The sequence below is a fragment of the Chionomys nivalis genome, chromosome 3 (genome assembly GCF_950005125.1).
Source record: "Chionomys nivalis chromosome 3, mChiNiv1.1, whole genome shotgun sequence".
In the NCBI taxonomy this organism is placed as follows: Eukaryota; Metazoa; Chordata; class Mammalia; order Rodentia; family Cricetidae; genus Chionomys; species Chionomys nivalis.
In genome coordinates this window covers 48,492,348-48,519,898 of record NC_080088.1, presented here as the reverse complement: position 1 = coordinate 48,519,898, position 27,551 = coordinate 48,492,348, and the positions used below count along the sequence as shown (strand labels likewise).

General features: G+C 39.1%; 1 protein-coding gene across 1 annotated transcript in view; it reads left to right on the top strand.

The window, feature by feature from the left end:
- Nucleotides 1–27,271, top strand: part of LOC130871264 (nucleolar protein 16-like) — a 77,363-nt gene extending 50,092 nt beyond the window's left edge. The window contains 2 exon segments of the mRNA XM_057764636.1: nucleotides 26,710–26,975; nucleotides 26,978–27,271. Coding sequence (XP_057620619.1) covers nucleotides 26,710–26,975; nucleotides 26,978–27,271 — 560 coding nt within the window.
- The last annotated feature ends 280 nt before the right edge of the window (nucleotides 27,272–27,551 follow it).

Below are 27,551 nucleotides of genomic sequence, written 5' to 3'. Positions count from 1 at the left end.
CCCATCCGAATAGGTTATTCAGTACCAAGTGGTTACCCATGAAATCACATACATACAAGTAGCATTATATGGACTGAACAGGTAGTATTAATATATTTTAGCATATAAATATATATATATATAGTGTGTGTGTGTGTGTGTGTGTTAAATTAAAGAAAAAGTGTCCAGTGGTCATGAATTTGAGAAAGAGCAGGGGGAGGGTGTCCATAAGTGTCACTGCTCTAGAAACAGTGGGACCTGGAAGAATGGAGCCAATAAACAAGGCCAACTAAAGCCTCGTGCCATAGCCAACATTATTGAAAACATCAGACAATTTAAACACCAAGAGTTGAGAAAAGTTACATGAGTAAAAATGTCTCATCAGTTCAAGCTATATACAATTAATTACAAGGACAAGCCACACAAAACAAAATCATCTTTTTTCATAGAGGCATAAAAAGATAGTTTAGTCACTTAACTAAGCAAGCAATAATGAGTAGTCTCACATAAATTCGCTCCTATCAGCTACACTGGGAGGAGCACCAAAACATTTTCCAAGAGTGATTCCGTGTTTGGAAGAAACTGAGGTCACAAGACTCTCCTCTTGTTTTCTTAGAGTGTTCTCCGAAGCACTCAGATTATTCTCACAACTCACACAATTCTATTCCTGGAACGTGTTGTGATATATAAGGAGGTTGGACAGAGAGAGGGGAGAAAGGGGAAATGATGTAATTACATTTTAATTCAGTTTTTTTTATAAAAAATTCTGTTAATGGACAGTTGCTTATGGAACCACAGCCAGGCAGCTGGGTTAAGCCCTCTGGCTTTTCTGAATTACTTGGGAACAATTTTTTGATTTCGTTTTCCTCCTCTGGAATCTAGCTTGCTTTCCTGGCCACTCTGGGCTTTCTCACTCTTCTGATGAATTTGTCCCCTGATCCTTTCCTTCCTGGGGCAACTTAAATGCATATGGTCTCATTTTCTTTCTTCCTCTTTTCTGCTACCTTCCTTCCAACAGCTGCAGGGACTTGGAGTTTGCCTACCCTCAATTTTTTTTCTTAAAATGGAATAAAATTGTCTCCTGTTTCTAAACAAAATTTCATTTGGATACTTTAATACCAGCCAACCCTTCAAGGGTTTCTTTCTGTTCCCAGCCCACTTTTCTCCAGTAATTCACACTACGTGCACATCTAACATCAAGAAGTCACCCCCATGGCTTACTGATGCTGTGTTCTGATTTCCCAAGCTTTTCTCTACTTTTTGTTCCCATTTGAGATCGTGTCTAACTCTACACACTCATACATTTGCGATTTCAAATCTCCTATTTATTCTAGCTACAATAACTTTCATTCCAAATATTGAACACAGCATCTTTCTAGTTTTCGTGTTTCCTTTCTGGCATCCGTGATTTTGCTCACCCTGTGATTTCCTCTAGCTGTAATAGTATATAAAATGCAGTCTTAGAAAACCTATTTCTATCCTTGCATGCTAATTTTATCATATCTCTGTTAGTTTTGACTGATTCTTGTTTCCCTTAGCCCTGAGTAGTTTGCAGCAATGCAGGCATTGGGTAAGAAAGGAGGAGATGCCACACCCCTCTCTCAAGTTCTCTTCCTGTGTGTCTCTATCCCAGTTGGCTTTAGAGCTCTTTGTTCATAGGTGTCCGAAAACCTCAAAGGAATGGAGAAAAAGGAAACTAGTGACTGGGTAGGTTAATCTGCCCAAGAAAGAACCACAAGGACATAGCTAGAGCAGAGAAAGCAGACCATAATATCACGCTGTGAATGTAAACACAAAACATGCCTGAGGGCTAAAAAAAAAAAAAAAAGCAACAACAAAATGCATGCACACAGTGATGAACTGAAAGCATGGGGTAGTCAAGAAGATAAAGGCAGAGGAAAGGAAAAATGCTGCGAATGATGGAGTAGAGGAAACTGCCCCAAAGTTGCATTTGTAACCACCTTTGTCATTGACACTTGACAGTTGCTGTCACCTGGTAAGCTTACTAGAAGTACTGCTGCTTTTTGTTTAAATGCTTCAGCCATAGAAGCAAGAAGGGTGGTCACATCCTTATCTTACAGGATTTTGTTAGTTTTTCCTTTATCCTTTGAGACAAAGGTCACACAGTCATTTATACCAAAGAACTCAGTTTCTGGTTCATTCTTAGACATTCAAATATATTTTTGTTCAGTTTTCCCCTTGGACAAAAGTCAGTACTTTAGCTGAACAAGATTTAGCTTTGTCCTGTCACTCAAGTACTTGAGAATAAGAGCTGTGCTAAAATTCGTGAGGTGGTTCCCTATAGCAGGGCCAGGACTCAGTGGTTGTGCTTCTAGAACATGAAGATCTGAAGAATAAGAGAGAGGCACAGCTGCTAACTCGTCTCCATGAGGAACAAATTAGCGATGGCTGCAGGAGCCAACAGGGTGTGATTCTGAGGACTAAATGCCTCAAGAAATGTTCAAATTATTAATTTTAAGTTTGGACAAGGACAAGCACCCCAGACAGACAAAAGGCACTTTCACTGGGGAAAAAAAATCAGTATCTGAAACAGATAGGGATATTTGGGGAATTGCCCTATGGCAGAATGTCTGACTTTCAATTTCATTTTGAACAAAGATAGTTTTCTCTGTGTGGGAAGATAAAGTCACAGCATAGAAAAATATCACTTTTTTGTAAACGGTATTTTTCCTTTGTAAATCACCTTGGCCAGTCATGACCTCAGCCAATAGCACCACTAACACCATTACTTCAAATGACAGGCACATTACCTGGGAAGGGGAGGTGACAGAGACAAGATGCCTTGGCCCTCAGCCTGAGTTACGAGACAGCAATCAAAACTTTCTAGATTCTCCGTGGGAGCCGCTGCCATTCTGTGTTCAATCATAGACCAGCTTTCTCTTTGAAGAGCAGCTTAGATCTTAACAGAGCTGGGGAAGCCTGCGGAGATCCGGCTGAACCCTATTCTGCTTCTTGTCTCCCCCACAGAGAACCATGTGCTCCAGTCATGCTGAGCTAAGCACTGCAGCTCCTAAACAGGCTGCACACACTCTTCAGGATTTCCCACACTGCACCTTTGACAGTCTCTTTAGAGGATCCCCCCTCCTTTTCCATTCCTGTCAGGAACAAACAAATTTAACTAGCTTTTCAAGCTTGTCAGTCCTACCTCCTGAAGGACTCCCCTTGCTGAGTCTTCACTGCACCCCAACTCACTGTTCTAAGCACTACACCATTCCTTAAGGTGGAGTACAGTTTGTACTATTCATAATAGCCTAGGTGAGGTGCCCATTAATAGATTAATAGATGAAGAAACTATGTTTATATATGTATGAATATGTGTATGTATGTATGTGTGCATGCACACACAGAGACACTCAATTTGAGATTTGTTTTATAAGGTAGCAAAGGATTCTACTCAACCACAAAGGAAAAATTCAGACTAGATCCAGTTACTACAAGAGAACAGCAGGCTGTCTGAGAGAGTGGCCAAGGGCATTAGGTCACTGTTTGGGGCTTTCTTATTTAAAATATACATTTTTTATTTCAAAATAGAGTTTTATTCAGCTGTAAAATTATTTGCAGGAAATGCATAGAACTAGAGATCATGTAAAACAAAATAAGCCAAAATCAGAAAGACAAATGTCATATTTTCATTATAAGCAGAACTTAGAATTTTGAACGGGAGAGAGGCACCTTAAGAGAGAAAAGAGCAATGAGCAAGAGAGGGTAATGGAAAGTAAAGAAAAATATCATGTATGTTTTCCTCATATGTATTATATGAATGAAAAATGAAAAAAAAAGGAAATTTGAGAAGAGGAAGGGGGCCAGTGAAGGAGAAGTCATGAAGATAATTAGAGAATATTCGTTAGAGAATGTTCAAACACAATGGTATATATGTATTAAAGTAGCAGGAAGAAAGTGATTATTCTACATACTGCAATACAAGTTCATATTATAAATGGAAATATAGCTTTAAAATACCTTTAAAATGCATGTGAGACAGCTCAATGGTAAAAGACACTTGCCACTAAGTCTGGTGATCCTAGTTCAACCCTGGTACATATACATGGAAGGAGAAAACTGACATCTGCCACGTGTCCTCTTACACACACACACACACACAATGACACATACAATAAATAATTAATGAAATTAAAAATATTCAAATCTTTGAGAACATCAACAAAGAAAGTAGTTATGCAGCCTCCCTATGTGTAGCTGCAAAAATAAATCTTATTAAATTCTAAAATCAACAGAAAGAATCCTAAACAAGCTTTGTGTTCTCCTAGACAATCTCAATTCTTTTAAAATATATTATAATCCCCTTTATACACAGGAAGATGTTTTACCTCTCTTCAAGTCTTATTTATCTAAGTAACCACTACATAATAGGTACTCAAAAGATTTCTTGAGTGCAGTAATGGCTCATTAGACATTATACTTGGATTTTAATAGGCTTTCCTTTTCTCTTGGCAAAAAGTCCGTTTTCCAAGCCCTTCTTTCATTTTTCCTTTTATATAATGCCATTTAATGAAGACACAGTTCTTATGTGTAATTGCATAAACATTTACATGAAAGAACAAAATGAATGAAAATAAAGAGTTGAGTAGAAATTTAACTTTCTGGGGTCCAAATTTTACTTTATGTTTTAAAGCCTTGAAAGTCATTACTGAATGCAGTTCTGGGGTGGGGACTAATTCAGAATTTCCTACACATTGGTTTGCTGTACCTGAATGTTCTCATTATCATGATGACTGCTGTAGCATAGTTAGGGGGGACTTTAATTACTGGGATATTGTACCCCAGGTCAGAAAGAAGGAGCTATGGGTGCTCAGCTCACTTTCTCCTTTTAATGCAACTCAGGACCCCAGCCTACGAGAAGGGTGACACCCAGTCACCTGGTGGGACCTCCTAGTTCAATTACCCTAACCTAGATAATCTAAAAGGCATGCCCAGTGCCTTGTCTCATGAGTGAGTTCTTCAGTTTAGAACCGTTACATTCTGCCTCCAGGCCTGTGATTCTTATGGGAGATAATCTGAAGCAAAGGCTGGCCTAAAGCAATCATGAGCAGCCACAATGAGGCTTTCTTTATTCAAATATATTTCCCATGCTCAGTTATTTCCATTTTTCTTCCTCTGGATATATCTTTGTTATAAAGACAGACATGCACCATTAGTTTGGGTCTGGACTGGTGCATGATTTTAGAATCCAAACTTTAGACAGTGAAAACTGATAAAACTTGGGACTGGAAGATGGCTCCAAGATTAAGACCACTGGCTGCTCTTCCAGAGGTCCTGAGTTCAATTCCCAACAACCACATGGTGGCTCACAACTGTCTATATTCCAATAGGATATGATGCCCTCTTCTGATATGCAGATGTACATGCAGACAAAACCTGCACATATGTAAATAAATGAATCATTAAAACAGAAAATCTATGAAACTAAATTTTTAAAACTATTTTTAGCACCTTTCATAACACTAATAGAAAGTCTAATAATCAAGACTTCATGGTCTAAAAGGACTACATAGATACTGACCTATATGTAAACAGATGTCCAAGAGTTGAAGCTCTTATTCTCTTCCTGCTGTTGCTTCCAAGATCTGGTAGATGATCCTCTACTCATGAACTCAGAGGCAGCACTAAGTAGACTCAGTAGGCTTAAAATAGAAAAAGCTCACAAAATTGTGAGGGAAAGGGGAGAAAGGGAATAACTGGGCAGTGTATTTGACAAAACACATTGAGTGCATTATGAAATTCTCAATAGAAAATATGTAAGGAAAGTAACTTGAAGGTAAAGACAATAAATAAAGAGAGAACAGAAAAGCATGTCTGTTCCATTGTCCAGGGCCTGCCTGTAGAGATAATTCTTTCCAACAATAAAAGAAAAAAATAAAACAAGGCCAATAAAATCATCGAAGTGATCTAACCATCACACACTATTTGATAAACACATGAACTAGACCAAGATAACTGCCTGCCAGTGTTCTTTGATTTATATTTAAAGTAAAACATGGTTCTCTCATGTCCAAATCCAGCACATTTTAGTGGACTTTCATATTCAAGAAAGAAAATTTTACAATTGCTGCTAGCTTACCAGAAAGGGGGCGTGGGATGGATTTTAACACTCAGAAAATGGTGTGTGAACTTCCGAGCAAGAGCTGTGCCTGAGGACAGGTTTCCCCTGAAAAAGGATGCCCAGAAACACCACTGACCTCAGAAACTCAGCGTATTAGAATCATAGCAGAAAAAAGCTGAGCATAAACCACATATTAACTTATTAATTTCAAACAGGAAGTAAACAGCCAGTGTTATGCCTTGACAGTTATCAAAGCATCTGAGGTCTCCTCGGTGGTTCAGAAATATCTTCTAGCATTTGCTTCTTATAGCCCCAAATCTCAGAAGTCTTTGGAGTTAAAAAAAAAAAAATCCTATTTTTTCTGTAAGGATTATAAGACATATCTGAAAATATATATAAAAAAAAAGCTCTTGTTTTATGACTTTTCTTGCTGAGGCATGAACAAGCATCCATTCAGTAAAGATAGGAGGGCACAGGTTATAGGCCAAAGAATTGAGTCAACCCAAGCTTAGCAAACTGATGAATTTGTTGGGATTACTTATAGAAGTGTAAGTAGAAACTTTTGTCCTGCCTGGTCCCGCAGCCATTCAGTCCCAAAGAAACACACAGAGACCTACATTAATTATAAACTGGTTGGACTATTAGCTCAGTTTTATTATCAACTAGCTCTTGCAACTTAAATTAATCAATAATTCTTGTCTATGTTTAGTCACATGGCATTTTTACCTTGCTTCCTCTTTGTCTAGGTGATGAATGCAGACTGAGCCTTTCCTCTTCCCAGAATTCTCCTAGTCTGGTAGCCCTATACTTCCTGCCTGACTTCTGACCAATCAGCTTTTTAATAAACTCACATGACTGTAAAGTCTTTACAAAGTATAAGAGCATTATCCCACAGCATAGAAGCATGGTTGAAACATTCCTAAAAGGAACATGAATGATTTAAAGACTGCTGAGTCACCCTAAAGCTCACCCAAACATATGATGACAAGAGCTGTATTTCTGAAGCCCCTTCAGGAGCTGTAGGGGGATTAGCCCATTAGAGTCCCTTCTGCTGAGCAGTTGTTACAACTTTAGATGACCCTGAGAAGAACCCCTATGAATTTTGTTACTTTGGGGATCTTCCTGACCCTTAGAAGCTTCCTTTTTCTCTCAGACCTTGTATGCTTTGTTTACTTCCTGAGTCTCATAGCCCACCTTGTTTCTCCACGCCCCCACACCCACAAGCACCCTGCCCTGCCCCGTCCCTTCTGTGCTTGCTTTTACTTGGCTTTCCACTCCTTGAGCTACAGTTAAAGAATTCTTTCTGAGACATAATCTAGAGATACTCAAGAGTCACCAAGTTTTCTTCTCTGCCATAGTGCTCATGGTCATTTGTCATCTGAGATCTTATATATGACACATGATATTATTTTATTTTATCTGGATTTTTGGTTGTGTGGGGTGATAGGATAATCTTGCTTAGTGTAGAAGTGCCAAGCACCCTCCCTCCTTCCAGACACTACTTTCAGATAGATACTTTAACATTGTTATCGCACACATGACGATGAAATAATTTTGAAACCAAGACCAACTCTACAACTTTAACCTAAGTCACTCAATATTCCCAGCCTAAAAGTCTTGTTTCATTATAGCTGCTGGGATTGGAATAAGTCAGTGATGTTCAGTTCTGTTTTATCCCCAGCATATCTCAGAGACTCCCTATGGGGTCTTCCGAGATGCATGGAAAGAGTGGGTTGGTGCCCTTTCTTTAGAGGATGAGATAAAGGAGACAGTGTGGAATAAAGGCCTTTGTTGGGATATACCTATTCCTCAGATGACATTCTGGAGTAGATGAGCCAATTCTACAAAGATCTGTTGAGAAATATGTGTAACCATGTTGAGTTCTATGGCAGGGGCTACTATTAGTAAGACTAGTTTGAATAAATCTTAATGATATAAAATGTTTAGTGATGGTGTCGAGGATTATGCTAAAAATAGTCTGAAGAGTGCAACAGTGGAGATAATGTGGAATTGCAATCAAAATACTAGGATACATTGAATTATAACATTTCTTTCTAAGATCGCACATGTTTTAAAGCACAGAAATTCAAGAATACGTGATGCGGCATATTGCATTGGCAATTTAATTCTGGAAGCAATCCTTAGATCTCTGGAAACTGACAGGCAATTCAATGCACAGAAAATGATTATAGGTCTTTTTGTCTTTTACAAATTTATTTTCAAGATAATTCTAAACTATGCAAACTGTTCTAAATATATCAGAAGACCCATATATCAACTTAGTAAAAATTCATAGTCGATGGTATTTATCCATAATTCATTGGCTACAAATAGGAGCTAATTTGTGTGTGTTATGCTTTAGAGACTGTTAAACACTGACATCACTTTTTCTGCAGTGAGCTAGAATGCCCAGTAATTTTCCCACTTAGTAGACTTTTTCATTTCTTACCTACTCAGTCTAATATAATTAATGCATTTATGGATTAAGTGCCTCAGACTGTGAAACAGTTGGCCCAGAAATCCCACTAACCACTAATTACTGTCGATTCTTTGGAAAATCATGTTCAGTGTGCAGACCCAGGACTTTCTACTCTAGTTAAAGGCTTTCTGAGTGGGATGTGCAGAACTTCAGCCAATCTACACAAGCTGATGCTGGCACAGCTAAGTGGTACTGCGATTTATTCAAAGTGTGCATCACCAAGGACTCACGGATTAAAACACATGCTCTGAATGGGAATGAAAAGAATTGTTTAAGTGTGAGCTAGCAACAGACTACCGCTCCACTCTCCCGTGCTTTACTATACAAGCATAGGGTTTCCTCTGTGCCTTGATTTGTGTTTCACGTTTTTCCAACTATTCTTTATTAATAAGACTATTACCTGATAAAAGAGAACAGAGATAAGATTCTCAAGAGAAACTCGGCCAATTTTATACTGTGACCATGGGTAAAATGGAATTGTGTCCCTGGTACATACTCTCCTATGGCCAGAAGATAATGGCCTCCCCTCTATGTGCCCCAATTACTTAGAGAAGTTCCCCTCTCAGCCACTAGAGAGTCTGGTTTAATAGTTCCCGGGCAAGCTTGACTTTTTAACTAACTACTAGTTTAACTGATGAAAGTGACCATAGACTGTTTCTTAAGAAAGAATGGAAGTAAACTTAATTTTTCAAATTCTTACTGCTCTGTGTAACTTTGTTCAAAATTTAAATATTTTCCTTTGTTTAAAAACTAATACATACAAATAGCGTTATTATCACTATTATAAATTATTTAAAATAAAACATCTTTCTCCTGTCCCTCATCTATATGCTTCATCACTAAAAGAATCAATTTAAAATTTCTGTATCTGTCACATCCTCAGAATGAAATTCATATGCCAGCAAATGCTCCCAAGAAAGCAAGAGAGATTCAAAATTTCTTTTTAATTCTTTACACTCTACCAAAATGCATCTGCCCTACCCTTCTGGATGCCATAGAGCAACATCCTACCCTAAGAGATGTTTCTGGGCTCCCCCTCCCCATGGCAGCAGTGGGAGGTGTCTGATTTTAGCACATGAAATAGTGACTGACCCTGGGAAGCAACTATTGTAAAATCCGTGTAATTTAGGAGCCAATTGCTGTGTCGCATGAGACCATGACGAGATGTTTTGTATGTGCGGCCTATGGCAACTCTTTTTGTCATCTCTTGTTGCCTTTCCTCTGTCAATCATTCCTCCCCTCCACATTCCCATGGTGAAGGGTTAATTATCAAGACACGGTTGGTATATATATTCCCATTCCCTTAGGTTCCAGCATTAGATCAGTAGTGGAGGTCCAATATCTCCTTGTACTAAGCTCCACCCTCCCAATAGCTTTATGAGCAACAAATATATGTCTTAAAATTTCATATACCTGTATCTTTTTTTCTTGCTCAGAGCTTCAAAACTTTCATGATATTCTAGTTGTGTTTCTATTGCTGTGGTGAAACACCCTGGCATAAAGCAACTTACGGAAGGAAGAGTTTATCTTAGCTCACAGTTCCAGGCTACAGTTCAACATAGCAGGGAACTGAAGGTGACAGGAGCTTAAAATAGCTGGCAACATCACCTCTGCCATCAATACCAGACAGAAACAAATGCGTGCATGCATGTTTCTGCATAACCTGCCTTCAGCACTCTCCTATAGCTCAGGGCTGCAAGCACAGGCAATTTTGTTGCCCACATTCAGGGTAAAACTTCCCCCACAAATTAACCAAACTAAGGCATCCCTTCACAGGTGTGCCCACAGGAAAACCTGATCTAGGCAATCCTTCACATCAAATTGATAATTAAAAATATGCGCTACATATATAAAAAGTGTCTTATATTTATTGAAGCCCATCATGTAGTTTCCAGTGTTCATGACACTGGAACCTAATAGTACTTTTTTTTTTTATCAATCTTAACATGAGCCTTTCTGTTGGTCAATTCTATTTCATGAACTTATAAATAGTCACCAAATTTTCCCACAACTCAAGAAATATAGAAATTACTTCAATTCCTAATGAAAGAGAATATTTGAACACAGAAACACTCTAAATTATTGGGTAAATATGCCAACTCTGTACTCATTCTCCTCTGGCAATTTAAACCATGGCCCAGAACTCACGTTAATGATATTCTGGCAACCCAAGATGTAGAGAAGCTACCCAGATCATTCGCATTTTATCTGTGGGATATTCTCATAAACCAGCTCCAGCATGACCAGGCCAGAGCTGCGCATTTTTGAAAAGAGACAAACATATGCCAAAGAAATCCCAGTCTGCTATACTACTTGAACACATGAAAAGAGATTTCACGCGTGTGAACTATGAGAGCTCTTCTTAACCTCTGTCCTCTTGCTCCAGCCTTCCCTTTGCACAAAAGCTTTCATCTCACCCAGCCCAGAACCTTCTTTGGTACCATTCTACCTGAGTCCTCACCTCACAGTCCCTTTCATGTCACACACTTTTCAGAAACTGCCCCTGGCAGACTATCCATCCCCGCCAAGATGTCCACTGTGAGATGCGCTTGATTTCCCTCCAGGATTGCATACCTCTTTGCTCTTCTCCAGCTGGTTGCCGGAAAGTGAGGTAGATGCTCAGCAGGCAGTATCACGTGATTTTCCTTCCAGCATGTGTATGGGGAAATGGCAGTACTTTTGGGAGGGTGGAGAAGGAGAGCAAGAGAAAACGGTGAGCTCCAGACTCCAATAATTTTGTGTTTTATCACCTCAGTATAATGTAAAATCCCCAGAAAACGGTCTATATGTAACATATTAGCATAGCTCTCCATGGTCACTGCAAAGATTTTGTGTGTTGGCATTTTTATGTTTGGTGATGCTCACAGTATTTCACCAGGCTTTTAAACAACTGTTTATTCCTTACAATCTGTGGGAGGAGAGGCAGGCAAAGATCCATGCCCTGGGCTTGGGAGATGCAGAGCTCATGTGGCAGTGACGTGGCATACAGACTAGGTATGGATCATTACTTTTCATATCATCTACAGATGGCATCGGAGCCTGATGTCCCATCACACGTACAGGTTCTGATAATACAGCGTGCAGCCTGCATGCCTACCAATGTCTCCCTCCTTACATGGTCTGACTGGTCTGAATGTTTATTTGTTTGTTTTTGTAAAGCAGGAAAAAAATTTAATCTCCTTTCTGAATATGTCCCCTTCCCAACCCCCAAAGCAGCTAGAACACTGGAAAGAAATGCTGTGGGACAATGGTCTGTACCCTATCAATTGTATTTTTTTTGAATGCTGATTGGCCAGTAGCCAGGCAGGAAGTATGGTGGGGCAACCAGGCAGGAAGTTGTGGTAAGACAATCACAACAAGAGAATTCTGGGAACAGGAAAGAGTCAGTCTGCAGTCGTCACCCTGACACAGAGGAAGCCAGACATAGAGCAAGAAAGATATGACTGCCTCACTGAAAAAGGTACAAAGCCACGTGGTTAACACAGAAAAGAATTATGGGTTATTATAAGTTATAAGAGTTAAGAAGAAGCCTGAGCTAATAGACTAATCAGTTTATAATTAATGTAGGCCTCTGTGTATTTCATTGGGACTGAACAACTGCAGAACTGGGTGGGACAGAAACCTCAGTCAACAGAGGATTCTTCTGTCATTTGAACATCAATCAGTTTCATGGTTGGAGGCCAAACAGTTCCATCAAGGAATATTTTTTCACGTATGACAGGGTGACTGACTAGCCCCTCACTGTTAAAAAGAGGAAGCAGACTCCATTCCTGTTCAGTTGTGTTGTCTTCCCTAGTTATTCCTCTCCTGCTGAGTTGGTAAGGAACAAAAAAGACTATTGGTCATGCCCACAGACACTGGTGGCCTACTTAGGACTCAAATGTCATCTTATCCTTCTCTACTTAGGCCCTAAAGACCTAAATATCCTCTGAAATATAACAAGAGAATGAATACTATACATGAAACCTGGTTTTTAATTCCTGGGAAATGGGTCTATTGACTGACCTGCTCAATTTATTATCTGGATTGTAAGCCCAGACTTGCAATTAAACACTTTATTGATGAGTTTCCTTATGATAAGATTAATTTTATAGCAAATTTGTGTTGGGTAGTTATATAACCAAATTTAAGGTGAAAATTTGGAAAAGAGCCATCCTATATGTGAGACATTGAGACAATGTTTAAAATTTAGACGAGAGTTGTGATGACCATTGTTAAGGCCATGGCATCTATGCAAACTCTCCCTTTGAAGTAGGTCATGAATGACAGAGTTTTGCATAGTCATGAAACCAGGTTGCAAGAGAAGACATGTCTTACTGAGGGCATTTTGTTTCAATAAATCAAAATAGGGCTTAGTATCCAAAATAAAACTTAGTATTTTGTGTTTATATATTAATATTAGGCTTGGGCTTTGTGGAATAAAGCTGCTCCCCCCTAATATTTTAAAGGGTTCTAGTGATCTTCTGTTCTTGGTGTTATTTGCTAAGATATGATGGAGGTCTTCTCTGGGAGCTTTAGTATACTAGATATAGAAGATTCTGCCTTAATCTGTGTCTCAAACTACCCTGCCTGCCCAGACAACTGAGTAACTTATATCCTAATCCTTCCATATAAATTTTACTTGACATTTTTCAGGAACTGGGATTTACAACCTTACTTCCCCTCTTTGCTACACACAGCAGACAGGTTTAAAGAATATATATATTCTCTCTCTCTCTCCCTTTCTCTCCCTCAAAAATATTATATGCAAGAATGTAATTTGAGGGGATGAAGAGATGACTCAGCAGCTAAAAGTACTGGCTACTCTTCCAGAGGACTTGGGTTCACTTCCAGCACCCACATGGCAGCTCTCAACAGTCTGTGACTTCTGTTCTAGAAAATCAGACATTTTCTTAGACATGCATGCAGGCAAACACCTACATACAAAAAGTAAATAGACAAATTTTTTTTTTAAAAAAGAATGTAATTTGAAGAAGCTCACCTGGATGGTATGACAGTGGTGCTGGGGAGGGGATATGAGGGGGTTTTGAAGTAAAGAGGACCAGTGTGGTCTTGGCAATAGTGTGCAGAGTTGAGGGGGAATGGTTTCAAGGGCTGAGTGTGGTGATGTAATTATAGACATAGATCATGTGCTCTGTATCCTAAAAAAACAAGAAGAAAGGATTCATTCAAATTGTTTACATAAACAAATGAAGAGAGACATTTAATCTGATTTAAACATAACATTCTGTGTGTGTGTGTAAAAGCATCATCTGGCACCCAAAAACAAATGCAAATTTAATGTTTTCATGGCTAAGAAGAGTAACTATAATTTATGCTTTAAAAGACTGAGAAAGAGCATCCAGTCTAAAGGGGAGAAGAAGAAAGAAATACAGGGCTGGAGCGATGGATCAGCAGTTAAGAGCACTGACTACTATTCCAGAGGACCCAGGTTCAATTCCCAGCACCCACATGGAAGCTCACAACTGTCTGTAACTCCAGGATCCACAACCCTCACACAAACATACATGTAGGCAAAAGAACAATAAAATAAAAATAAATTCATAAAAGAAAGAAATCCACTGTGATAAAAAAGATGTATTGACATCGTACTATGGTATGTACACTAGCACCCTCTCTACTACCTACAAAAGTGTTTATTAAAATCTGCCTGTGGCTTTGGTGCCTCAGAATTTAGTTGTAGGCATAGGAGGAAAAGGTATACTACTGTGGTTGCTGAGAGCAGACTTAGGGTAGGACTAAGGCTGAATAAAATAATATGTGACGACACCCAGTAGTGGTCCATGCCCACTGCCATTGTATTTATGTCTGTCTATTTATCCATCCAAATATCTGTTTGTTCATCTACTTATCATTTATCTATCTTGTAATTGGGAAAGAAAAATAAAACTATGAAAACTGAGCTATAATATTTTTCCTATCATTTACATAACCTTTCAAAATAAGGTTCTTACAGCAGTGAACATTAATCTATCAACCCATGATTTATTTGTATTCAAACAATGGCTGTAATTTCTGACTTGATTGATGGAATCACTCTCTAGGACCATGTGTTCTATATCACCCACCCAAAAATATGGACAGAGGCAGAGAAGTTTCTCTTATTACGAGCTACATCCCTCCCTTCGTCTCCTGGATAGGGCTTCTCCTGCCTAAACATTTTGGCCCTTTCATCAACACAACACAGTTCAGGGTGAAGTTCTCCCGACAAATGACAAAGATTCAGTTAGAGCTTATAGACACTGCACAGGCTCAAATTTCAAATGTTTGTATATAAATCAATTATTTTCAACCTTGGCAGCCTTTCCCCCCATTGAAACTATGTTATAAATGTGTAGACAACTTCATAAATCTTTGACCTAAACTATCTTTAAAATAGAGAACATGAGCAGGGAAGTCAGGACCGCAAGGAGTGCACCCACCCACTGAGACGGTGGGGCTGAACTGGGACTGATGGAGCATGTGATCAAACCAGACTCCCTGAACATGGCGGTCAATGAGGGCTGACTGAAAAGCCAAGGACAAAGGCACTGGGTTTTGATCCTACAGCATGTACTGGCTTTGTGGGAGCCTACTCTTTTTGGATGCTCACCTTCCTAGAACTGGATGGAGGGGGGAGGACCTTGGTCTTCCCACAGGGCAGGGAACCCTGACTGCTCTTTGGACTGGAGAGGGAGGGGGAGGGGATAGAGGGAAGGGGAGGGAAATGGGAGGAGGGGGAAATTTTTAATAAAATTTTTAATAAAAAAATATATTCTCTTATCTGGTAGAATGGATTTTTTCCCTTTTTTGAGCTTGGCATATATTTTGCTAGGTCAATAGAATTGAGCCTTTGGTATTATTACTCAATCCAGGGAAGGAGATGTTATTTGATAAATAAACTGGGATTGGTACAATAAAAAGGCACACACTAGAAGCGGTGTAGGCCCTTTTCTACATAATCTACCTTGGAGGATAGATTAGACCATAGTGAGATCTTTATCATGCTCCACTGCCCTTCACACAGAACTGAGTGCAGGCTAAACACAAGTGCAGGATGCTGAATGAAAGCAAAGAAGCAATATTGAGAAATGAGTAATGGGGAAGAGGAACGCTTGAGGAAGAAGATGGTTGATACTATTGTTAAGTGCTGGTAGTGTGCCTGTGAGCAACTGATGGTCAACAGAGTTAAAGGATAGCACTGTACAATCTCTGCCACAATAGTAGAAAGGTACTAAGAAAATATAGTTCGCCCTGGGGCTTCTCTGGAACTTCCATACCTGGGTGAGGGAGGTCTTATGGGTTTGCTCCATATAGAAGAGTGACACTGAACTTTAGTTCAGACAGAAGCACTGAAGAATCAACAGCAATCATAAAGAGCAATCATGGACAGTAGAGATTAGTAGGGATATATAGCAGCAGTTGGAATTATACAGTTTATACAAAAATTAACTCCAAGGAGCATTTTGGTGTTTCCCACTGTGTAGACCCCCTAAACTAGGCTTCATGAAAAAAATATACAGAAAACTCCTGAGGTTCTGATTCATCTAAAATTATCTCTGACCGATGGACTGAAGACATTTTCCAACGAGGGCCCCAAAAACTTTTAGGGTTACAAAAGCAAAAAAAAAAATCACCTATACCTGTCAACAGTTTCATTTGCCAGATTTAAGAAACTCAGAGCAATTTGGTTGTAAAATTAACTTTATAAATACAGCTCAGGACATATCCCGACAACTGTTCATTCCAGTTCTTGACACTGATACTATTTGGGGCCCTTCTGTAAGTGAAAAACAGATGGCAGAGTTTGAGGTAGAGGGTTTATAATTCCTGTCAAAATAGGAGAAAACCACTGAGGAAACATACTTAGCCCTGGGGCTTCTCTGCAGCTAAGTTTCCAAACTTCTTAACTCTAGAACTTCTTAACCTTTTGGCAAAAGAGGAGGCTGAAGGAGAAAGAACTGCCCTGAAAGCTTTGATCACACTAAATCCAAATGTGCTGAGATTGCTTTTCCTCTTTTTCTATCTCCCCCTCCCGCTCTCTCCTTTCCTTCCTTCCTTCCTTCCTTCCTTCCTTCCTTCCTTCCTTCCTTCCTTCCTTCCTTTCTTTTGGTAATTTATACATGCAAAGAATGCTATTTTCAGCTAGATTATTGGTTTACATTAAGAGGACCCCAGATCTGGGTGTTGGTGTCCTGGAGACCACATACAATGTTTCCAGACCATGCTCGTGAGGAAGATGGAAATGAGGCATAAATCTGTGAAAACGGCTGGAAATAAGCTCAATCTGACTTCAGCTGTAAGAATGCTAATCATACCCTCATGTATGAAGAATCAGTTTCTCATCGCTCTGAAGTCATTGTTTGTCTCGATATCTTTATTCAGTACTTATCCCACCTAACCTTGGGAAGCCCCATGATTTCCCAGAAGGACAATGTCCTGCCACTGGTCATCAGTCTCTCATTATCTGAGAGCCTTTCCCCTGGCCAAGTCTCAGGTCACCACTGGGGCATAGGCATATCTGAGACCTAAGTAAGGGATGCCATTGGACTCTTTATTTCTGAGGCACAAGGCTCTCCTGAAGTTACTGTGCTTGTTTTTACTAGAGGATTGGGAATAATGGATTAAAATTACAACACAGAAAAATCATTTAAAGTCAAATATCAATATCACTGTCTTTTATGCTGGAGTCCTGGAGAGTAGAATCAAAACAGAATTTAGTGTGCAAGATGGAGTGCTCTTGTGACCCAAGCTGGGGAAAAAAGATAATAAGCCAAATATATAGCCAAGACTATACTTGATCTCTTAAAAAAGGAAACCAACTCTTGCTAGAGTAGCTTCATGAATGAACTGAGAAGATATCATTATATTAGCTGAAATAAGTCAGAGGCAAATCAACACTTGCTGCACAATCTCATCCACATGTGGAACCAAAAGCTTACACTCCTAGTAGTTCCCAGGGACTGGGCTTACAGGACAAGCATAAGAACATCTGCTAAGCAGACAAAGTTTAGTTTTAACCTCTGGAGAGATATGTACAGGATGATTGTACAGTATACTTAAAATGTAGTAAGATTATTCTGCATATTTAAAATGCATATACTCTCTAGCACACCTAAAGATGAGTCCATAATATAATTGTAGGTTAATTAGTGTCGCTGAAGAATCATTTCACAATGCATGCTTTTATTGCAAGATTACGTCATACACCTTAAGTATGACAAAGGCTGATAATACCTCAATCAAAAAGTAATTCTTTTGATTTGAGGGAGGCTGGCAAAGAAGGGGAGTGACTAAGAACAAAGTGTAATTTCATGCATGTATGAAAATGTGGTAGTGAAACGTATTACTTTGGATGCTGCTAGATTAAAATAATTTTAAAATGAATTTCTTAAAAATTAAAATTATTATAGTTTTCCTTGATGATGCATCTTATTACTGATTCTTTTTTTAATTTTATTTATTTATTAATTATGTATACAATGTTCTGTCTGCATGTATGCCTGCCCACCAGAAGAGGGCACCAGATCTCATAGATGGTTGTGAGCCATTATGTGATTTCTGTGAATTGAACTCAGGACCTCTGGGAGAGCAGCCAGTGTTCTTAACCTCTGAGCCATCTCTCCAGCCCCTTATTACTGATTCTTTACTTACACTGAGTGCTGGTTACTTTGCCTACACTAGATTATAAATAGAAACAAGGGGTCAAGAAGGAGTCTCCCTTTTCCAGAGCAAATATAAGCAATTTTGTACGCATGTGTACATTTATTTTTATCCTTCTTATGATAAACAAATAATAAATGAAATAAGTTTTCATAAGCTTTTACTGATATGAGGGTCTCATTTACTTGTGTATGTATTTTATAATTATATACATAGATATATAAAAATCTTTCAATAATTAGACATTTTCAGTGACTAAACTAATCCGTTTAATTCCACTCTTTCTCCTGTATATACACAGTTCCTCAAAACAGTTTGAACTAGTGCGTTATAGATGTACTTCCTGGATTCAGGAAAGATTTTAGAAGTCCCAGAAATGCTTATCAATACTACATTTCACAAACAGGTTGAAGAATATGAACAGAAAATACATCAACCATTTCTGAGGTTGCACTCTGAGGTTCCAGTTTCTGTGTATGTAACACGCCTTTGAGTCTACATAAACCCTCAATGTAATCCCCATTATATGGATGAGGGATTTAGAGCTCAGAAGTATTAACTTATTTCCTCAAAGCAGTGAAGTTTAATCTGAAATTCACAAATCCACAGTATTTGAAACATCGGGCTTCATTCACCCTTTCTACCACAATGGACCACAGTAACATGTCTTTAGTGAATACTCAGGAGCCTTGGAAGAATCACTTTGGCCTTTTCAACCTTTAGTATCTCACCTCTTAATTCAATTATTTACATCTATATATGCTACAAATTGTATGATGTACTGACGCTGGACCAGTTGATTTTTATGGCTACTTGGATAGTTTATTTTGAGAAAAGAGAAGACTTGACTCTGGGTAATTTTTCATGTCATCCAATTCTAGTTTTTGCTTCAAACCTACTTAGACATATGGACTAAAAGTCCTGGTAGCATCTCAAAATGTCTGTGTTCTTTTTATAAGAAAGTGAAATGAAATTATTCAAAGTCTGGAAGGAATTTTATGTTGGGACAATAAATTGAGAGAAAATGTGAATCCATTCATTTCCTACCTTAATTGAAAGGACACCTGCAGGTTTTATTGATTAGGCATCTTAGCAATAAGTCTGCTTCCTTAATTAGTTCTCTTACAATTACATGGAGATTAATTTTCACCCTGAGTATCAAATCATAGGAATCAAATAAAAATATTTATTGAGTGTCTACTGAGTGTGAGACACTGTGAAATGAAAATGAGAAAAAGCTAATGAGGTCATCCTGTTGTCCTCCATTTAAGGATGCTGTTTGTCTTTCCAATACTCTCTCTGGGTCCCTGTTAGGCATAACCGTGACTATCCTTGATTATGTAAGGAACATTACTAAAGAACTTTGTTTTTCCAGATGATCATGGATCCGTTATCCACCTGCATGGAACCCTCCTATTCTCACCTACAAATCCTCCACTATTTGGATACCCTTATGATGAACACATGGTAAAGACACATACTGCTTTTCTTTCTCCAATTCTGTTACCTTTTCTGGTCATAGTTATCTGGTTCTCACATTGAAAATCTGTTTACATCATTCCCAGCCAAAGGGCATAAAGAATCTAGTATGAGACCCAATATCTAGTAGAAAACATCAAACCCAAGCATAATTTGGCATAGCCTCATTAACTGAGAATGATTTTGTGATGAACACATGATCTCTGAACCATTTTCTGTCTTTTTTTTTGTGGGGGAGGGGGGTCATTGAGCCCTGTCCTTTTGTTATAATTGTGTCTAAGTCTGGGTCTTCTGATGGTCCCTATGTAGATAAAGTTCATCATTGTGTGGAGCCAAGGAAGCTTTGAGTGAGTAAGGAGTGGAAGGATCCTGAGAGAATGCATGCTATTGACAAGGCCCAATGCCTCAAACCCATGGGAGCTATCAAAACCTTCCTCTGGTCAGTGTGTTGATATCAACTAGCAGTGTGTGCAAAAACTAGCAATTGCAGCTTCTTCCTCCTAGATGTTTAGTTTGAGACTATCCCCATACAGAGATCACCACAGAGACTAGCTAACTTCTCCTCTCAGACTGTATGTTGATAAAGTGGTTGAGGTTCTGTGTAACTGCATAGTTGGTGTCATCCGGACAGTACAAGCACAGCCCACCCAATCCCAGCTTTTCTGTATGCGTGTCTTTGTTTCTGTCTTATCTTCATTCCCTTGTTGTGCCGGTCAGGTTTCCATAGTAACACCATACTGCATGCAGCATATCTGTGTGTGAGATTAACACAGAGAATAGAGATGAGGAAGCCAAGAGGAAAATAGAGAGCAGGCCAAACTGCTACCATTCCAACCTTTGGTTGGAAACAAACTCTGGAGTGTTCCATTGCTTGAAGTCACAAATTGCCATTCTGAAATAATGAACCCAAGCTTGGCTTCTATACTTGTAATCAAACATGTGTGATGACACATTTCTCCTTCCAAATACAGTGGAAGGAGGAAACAGCAGTTGCCCTGGCTGTAATTTATATAATTTTTATTTAAAAGCCCTTGCCCTTGTAATTTATATAATTTCTCTCAAACAAATTTTCTTGCCTTAAGCATCTTCACTAAGAGACTAAGTGGGAACTGAACTTGGGAAATCTTGTGCTAAGCCATTCTTACATTTGATTATGAATCTGAGATCTGTCCAGATCCCCTGAAACAAGGAGCACAGGGATCTTATTTAGTGTTTCTAAACTGTCCTAGTCTTCTCTGCTTATTGTTTATGAAATGACTGCTGTCACCTAAGACTTATTATAACAAGACTGTCTTTGAGGACTTTTCATAGGATCCAGCAAAGTGTTGACTGATACCTGGCATTTGAGTCCACTTGTCTTCACCAGCCATAATTAAGTGTTATGTTTTGTAGTGTGCTTCACAAAGTGACAAAATGCAAGGTTGGTCAACAGATTCTGATGACTTTTAGTCAACTTGCCTAATTGTGCCAATAAATCTCAGAGAGTTGCACCTTCATTGTGAAGCTTGACATTAGGTATATTAGAACACCCCAATTATGGTTTAAATGACTTATGATTTTCTGGAACAGTGGTTCTTTCCTCCGGAGTCCTCAGTTTTAATCATTAGTGGCATAAATGCCTCAAAGCACAGGAACCTTGACTATCATTGTGTCTGCCAGTGGCATTATTCTTACATGCAGAAGACCATGACTTGGTGGATTTAGCACTGTGGAGACAGAGTCCAACCATAACCCTGCACTCCCTCTCTCCTTGATCTTAAGCAAACTGTCTGGCTTTTCAAGGTCACTCCTTTCAGGGTTGCTAGACTTAGGGTAAATATACAGTAAATGCATAGCGCATAGCACAGCTCCTAACATGTCAAAGACACTCAATGACCTCTTAATCATCTCTTGATTAAGTCAGGGTGTTAAAACTGAGACCAACTATGAATACAACTCAGCAGATTCCCCACAACAGTGTGGTATCACATGAAAAAAACAGACACCTCTAGAAGCTTTTGGTTTGTGCTCCAGTGTCCATCCTGCTTGACTCAACCTTCTGAGGCATTCTGAACCTCTCGCTGGGTTCATGTTTAGTTCAGACTGGAATTTTGAGTTATTTGAAGCCAAAATGTATTTTATATGGGATACCTAAGTTAAATGTAAAATATTTGACAAATCTGTCATCATCAAAGATTGGGAGGAAAGCAGTTAGTGGGATTTTGAAAAAATAATGAAGAATTTGAGGGAAATCAAACAGCAAATAGGAGCATGTAATCTATCACAAATTTCTCAGAATCTCTACCCAAATTAGTGTCAATTTTATCTGAGTTATGAAATATGAATGCCAACAGTATCTCATTTCAGTCTGAACTATTTTCAGTCCTTAAAAGGAATTCTTCAATGCCACTATAGTTTCAGATTCAGATTGCAAGGTGACCTTGTTTTCTTTATCATTATGATCTGATTTTATCAGATGTTTAGCTCTGCCAGGCATTGTGCTGAGTATTTTACACACTGATTTTGTCTACACATGCTGTGATTCTTTGTATCAGGGACTACTGACATTCCTTGTTTACAGGGGTAGACAACTGAAGCTCAGGAGGGGAATAACCGTGGTAAATGGCGGAGAAGTACATAAACAAACCCTGGTTGTCCACCTCCAAAGCCAGAGGCAGGAAACACCAAGCCACCCACTGAGTTTCAGATGAGGCCTAAGAAGAAACTGAAAACAGCTCCTCTTCCCCTAGTAATGGCCCCTCGGTGCCATTCACTCTCTGTTTCATCTGGTCTCCCACTTAACAGCCATTTGATTGTCAATTGTCAGACATTTGAAAAGTTAAGGAAGGGTGAAGCTATCACCAATTGATTTTAAAGTAGAAGAAAGAATGGTTCTAGGTGTGAAAATCATGTCCTCCACTATAAAAGTAATAGCTGTCATAATTGAATGCTTTCTCCTAGTGCCTAGAGTGATGTTGTCTGTAGTGGCTCTGAGAAGGAATCACCCCTATGGGAGCTGAGGCGTATACATATGAAAGTACTTCAGAGAGGTCGCTCTGCAGAACTGTGAAAAAGGGGAGATAGACTTCATAAACTTGAGAATGAAGCTGCTGCACCTAATCTCCTTCTTCTTTCTCCTCCTTTCCTTTCTTAGGGTTTTTCTACATTCCCCTGGCTGCTCTGGAATTCTCTCCATGTAGACCAGGCTGGCCTCAGAGTCACAGTGGACTGCCTGATTCTGCCTCTGAAGGGCTGGGATTAAAAGCAAGGGTCACCAAACCTGGCTATATCTTAAATTTTTTTAAAGAAATATTTGATCAGTGTGTACCCTTGTGTTTGTGTGAGTGTTGGCCATGTGTGTGGGAGTTCCTGCAGAGGCCAGAAGATGGAGTCACACACGAAGGAACTGGAGTTACAGAAAGTTGGAAGCCACCTGCTGTGGGTTCTAGGAACCGATCTTGGGTCCTCTGCAGATGCAGGAAGCATATTAACTGCTGACCCATCTCTTCAACCCCGTCTTCAGTTTTTGTATATGCTTTTTATTCATTTGACTTCATTAGATAAGTATCTTGAAGCATCATTTTTTCTTTTTCTGCCTATTTCCTTTCGCTTTCCTACAAGGTACAGGATAAAATAAGCCACACAGAAAAAGCTGAGTGACAGGATCACTCCGTGGACTCTCCCAGAGTGGGTGGGTGTTTGAGAGCTACACAATACCACTGGCCACATTTCTTCTGTCCTGCTGCCTATGTTGATCAACCCTTTCCTATGAAGAAGCCCATAAATCTCTAAAACCTATGGTGAGCTCTTCGCTGGGTTTGTGGTTTGTTTATCAGGGTAGGTTGTTTTGTATCTGTTTTGATATATGTTGAACAGAAACAACTATCTTCGAGTGCATGGTTTACTAAGAACAAAGGCTCAAGTAGGGGACTTTCTCTGAGTGAAGGTATGCTGTGCTGTAATCCACACCTTGTGGTTACTTGTTATTACAGCCTTCATTGGCAGAATTCAGTTCTTCTGTCTCCACTACACACACTGTGGTTCACATTCTGATAATTTATAAGGTCTTAGTCAAAAGGTCAATGGCAGCAGAGTAGACCATGTAAGTGAGTAACCAAATTCTCATCTCCTCTTTCCTTCAAGAAACTCTGCCTTCTATTGAGTACCTGTTCACAATAGCCAGTAGTAACTTGTTCATTTATCTATATATTAATATAGTCAGATTTTTGCCTCACCAGGAACCTTCAGAGAAATTGGGCCACACTCCAAGTTAAAAACATCCAAGGTTCCCAGCATCATGAAATTCACAGCTTATCCAATTCAGTAGACAGACATGTGAAAAGTTCACATGTAAAAACTTTTTTAATGAATTTATGTTATTTACAAACTGTTAATAAGTAGAAATTATACATATTTTCTATATAAATGATTTCTTCTAATCCTTAAAACAGAATAGGTTTAGAATATCAACAATGTTGACAGACTAAGAAAATGACCTATTTTTCAAATATTTGGTTTGATTTTTATTTGTGTGTGTATGTACTAAACCCTGTGGAAGCCGTATAATAGTATTAGATACCCTGGAACTGGAGTTGCAGGCAGTTGTGAGCAGCCTGATATGAGGGCGGAGAACTGAATTTAGGTCATCTGGAAGAGCAACAAGTGCTCTTAGCCACCGATCCATCTCTCCAGCCCATACAATGAGGCTCTCAAGCATGAATATCTCATACAGATGACCCAGATGATAAGTGGCAGGGTCTGAATTTTACCCCAGGTCTTCGGCAGGAAAGCCCACTCTTCTTTCTCAGGATTACTATGATATTACTGTAAGGTCACTTGGAATTAATATTTATATTGTCACTTGGCTTCTAACATTTTTTTCATTTCATCCCCCATATTGTACATAAACAGATATTTCATGAAGAAATATTGGCACAACAGTAACAAGTCCTAGTAATATTTAGCCAGGTAGATTATCTCATTTTCTATTCTAGTACCCCTCCCCATCACTATGGCCACCCCAGTACTTCCTTGCAAGCTATCAAATGCTTCTAGAACTTCTTAGATGTTAACTATGCTTATGGTTACCTGAATGGAGATTTGAATCTGTTTTGAAAGGACTTTATGATATAGCCTTATTACAACTTCTCAGATGAGTTTAGAAGTAGAAAAAAAAAGAGTGTAGCCTTTAGTTTACATTAGGCTTATTTCTAATTGTTTGAGGGCTTTGTTTTTGAAACAGAATGGCCTTCTTGCAATCCTCCTAGTGTTGAAATAACAGATGACACCATGCCTGGCTATATCAATGCCATCCAGCAGATGCAGTCTTCAGTTCATGCAAAAGAGATTCAGAAGGAACAAACAGATTGACAGTTGGTATTCTAAACATCTTGAGGGGTCCCTTAGATTTCTCTAACTTGATCATGTCTAGACGGTCACTGTAGATTGTATTATCAATAAAAGATTTTTTATTTGCCATCATAACAATTCAAAGGTATCTGAAAATAATAATGTAATGTTTGTAGAAACATAAAAAGTCACAGAGAATAGCTTACATGTGGTGTCCCCTGTGATGATGTTTAGCAGGATCAGAATTATATATATATGTGTGTGTGTGTGTGTGTGTGTGTAACCTTAAGTGTTTTCTGAAGCAATATAGGTGAATAGTGATTTTTAATTTTTTTCTTGAAGTTAAACTAGCTATCATGATTCAGAGATCTTTGAAGGCAGCTCATTTGAAATACACATTTTCTAACTGAATAAGCTGATAGAGCGTGACTGCCAGAGAATAGACCCAAAACACTCTGTGGTCTCAGTTGCAAAGGAGAGCACAATCTCTGTGAATATACTGTCTGCATAGGGTGGTGTCTTAATCATTGCAAACGTGATTTTTTCCATATTTGTTATTATGAGTAATATCATTTTTCCATTAAATTTTTGAACTGGTCATTGCAGGTGGTAAATAAAAATATGTTAATTTTTGTTCATGTTTTACAATAACCAATCCTATTTCCATTACTTTTTCCATTTAATTTGTCCAAGTAGGCAGCAATCATACAATCTGAAAATTAAGATATTTTGCTTTCTCCTTTCCAGAATAGATTTCTCTTAGCAAAGAAACAGCAACATAGCCTTAAATATCTTTTGTAATAGCCAGCATCCTTATTTTACTATGAATTTTAATGAAATTGCTGTGATTTTTTTGCTGACTGTTGGTTTAAAATAGTATTTTTTAGTTAAAGAAGTATGGGCTCATTTCTACATAACTCTGGGTTTTAAGAAGAGACATGTGCTGAATTTAAGAAAAGATTTTGGGGCATCATATGGCTAAGATGTAGACAGAGTAGAGCTCCGTGATTGGCCTAAAGGAGCAGGAGGCAGATGGATGTCAGTGAAGAGATATGAGGAGACTGGAGGTGTGGACTTGAGCGCAAGCCCTGTATTTGAATTCTAGGCTTGATGGACCTAGACTCAACCTATAGAATATATCAAGGAAAGACATAAAGGGAAACTTTAATAAACGGGTTTGGGGAAGTTCTTTCTCCAGGTTTTCTTCACGATCCTCTGTCTAGAAATTTTGTGGGAAGATCATCGGAATGTGAGCCAATGAAGGTCTGGTCAGGCAGTCAGTTAGCCACACCCTGCTTGGGGAGAGTCTATGCAGGAAAACAATCCAATCATTTGATGGGTAGGGAATTAGAGCAGCTGGCATGTGGAATCAAACAGGAATAGAAAAACTGGTGTCTAATATGTAGAAATGTCAGGCTGAATAGTGAAAGTATATGACTAAAGCAAGGAGAACCCGGGGAAAGGACTACAGGACCATATACATACATACATACATACATACATACATACATACATACATACCCATAAATACATACATACATACGAGGTCGGAGAATCTAGGGAAATAAAGTCAAGGTAAGACTAATCAAAAATAGAAGAACAAGAGGTGGCAACAAAGGTATAATCAACTTTCCTTAAACTGACTGAGCAAGGCAGAGCCTGTTAACACGCGGTTCTGGAAGTGTGGTCAAGAGTTAGAGCTGCTGTTTCTGAGTTTGAGCTCCTGGTGCGGCAGTCTGCGAGGTGCCCAAGGCCAAGGGAAAGACTCGGAGGCAGAAGTTCGGTTACAATGTCAACCGAAAGCGTCTGAACCGGAATGCTCGTCGGAAGGCAGCTCCACGGATCGAGTGCTCTCACATTCGACATGCCTGGGACCACACCAAATCCGTACGGCAGAACATGGCGGAGATGGGTTTGGCCATGGACCCCAACAAGGAGGTTCCCCTCCGAAAGAGAAAGGTAAAGGGCATGGAGGTAGACGTGGAGGAGAAAAACCCAAGGACCTTGTACGGAAGCCCTACGTGGTAAATGACCTGGAAGCAGAAGCCAGGCTCCCAGAGAAGAAAGGAAATACCTTGTCTCATGACCTCATTGAATATGTTCATTACATGGTGGAAAATCATGGGGAAGACTATAAGGCTATGACCCGGGATGAAAAGAATTACTATCAAGATACCCCAAAACAGATTCGGAATAAGATCAATGTCTATAAGCGTTTTTACCCAATAGAGTGGCAATCCTTCGTTGATTCTTTGCAGAATAAGAAGATGGAGGTTGACTGAGTTGTGTGCATCCCCAGACGAGGAGTGTATTGTTTCAGACGATGCCGGCAAGGTGCCATAGAATCAGCTTTTACACACATACTCACTCTCTCCTTCATCAGAAGGAACTGTTTTTCTTTTTTTTCTTTTCTTTCATTTTATTTTATTTTTCAGAGGGGTATCTCTCTAATAGCCTTAGATGTCCTGGAACTTGGCTTTGTAGACAGGCTGGCTACAGACCCACAGAGCTCCACCTACCTCTGCCCTGAGTTCTGGGATTAAAGGGGAAGGTGTGCGCCCC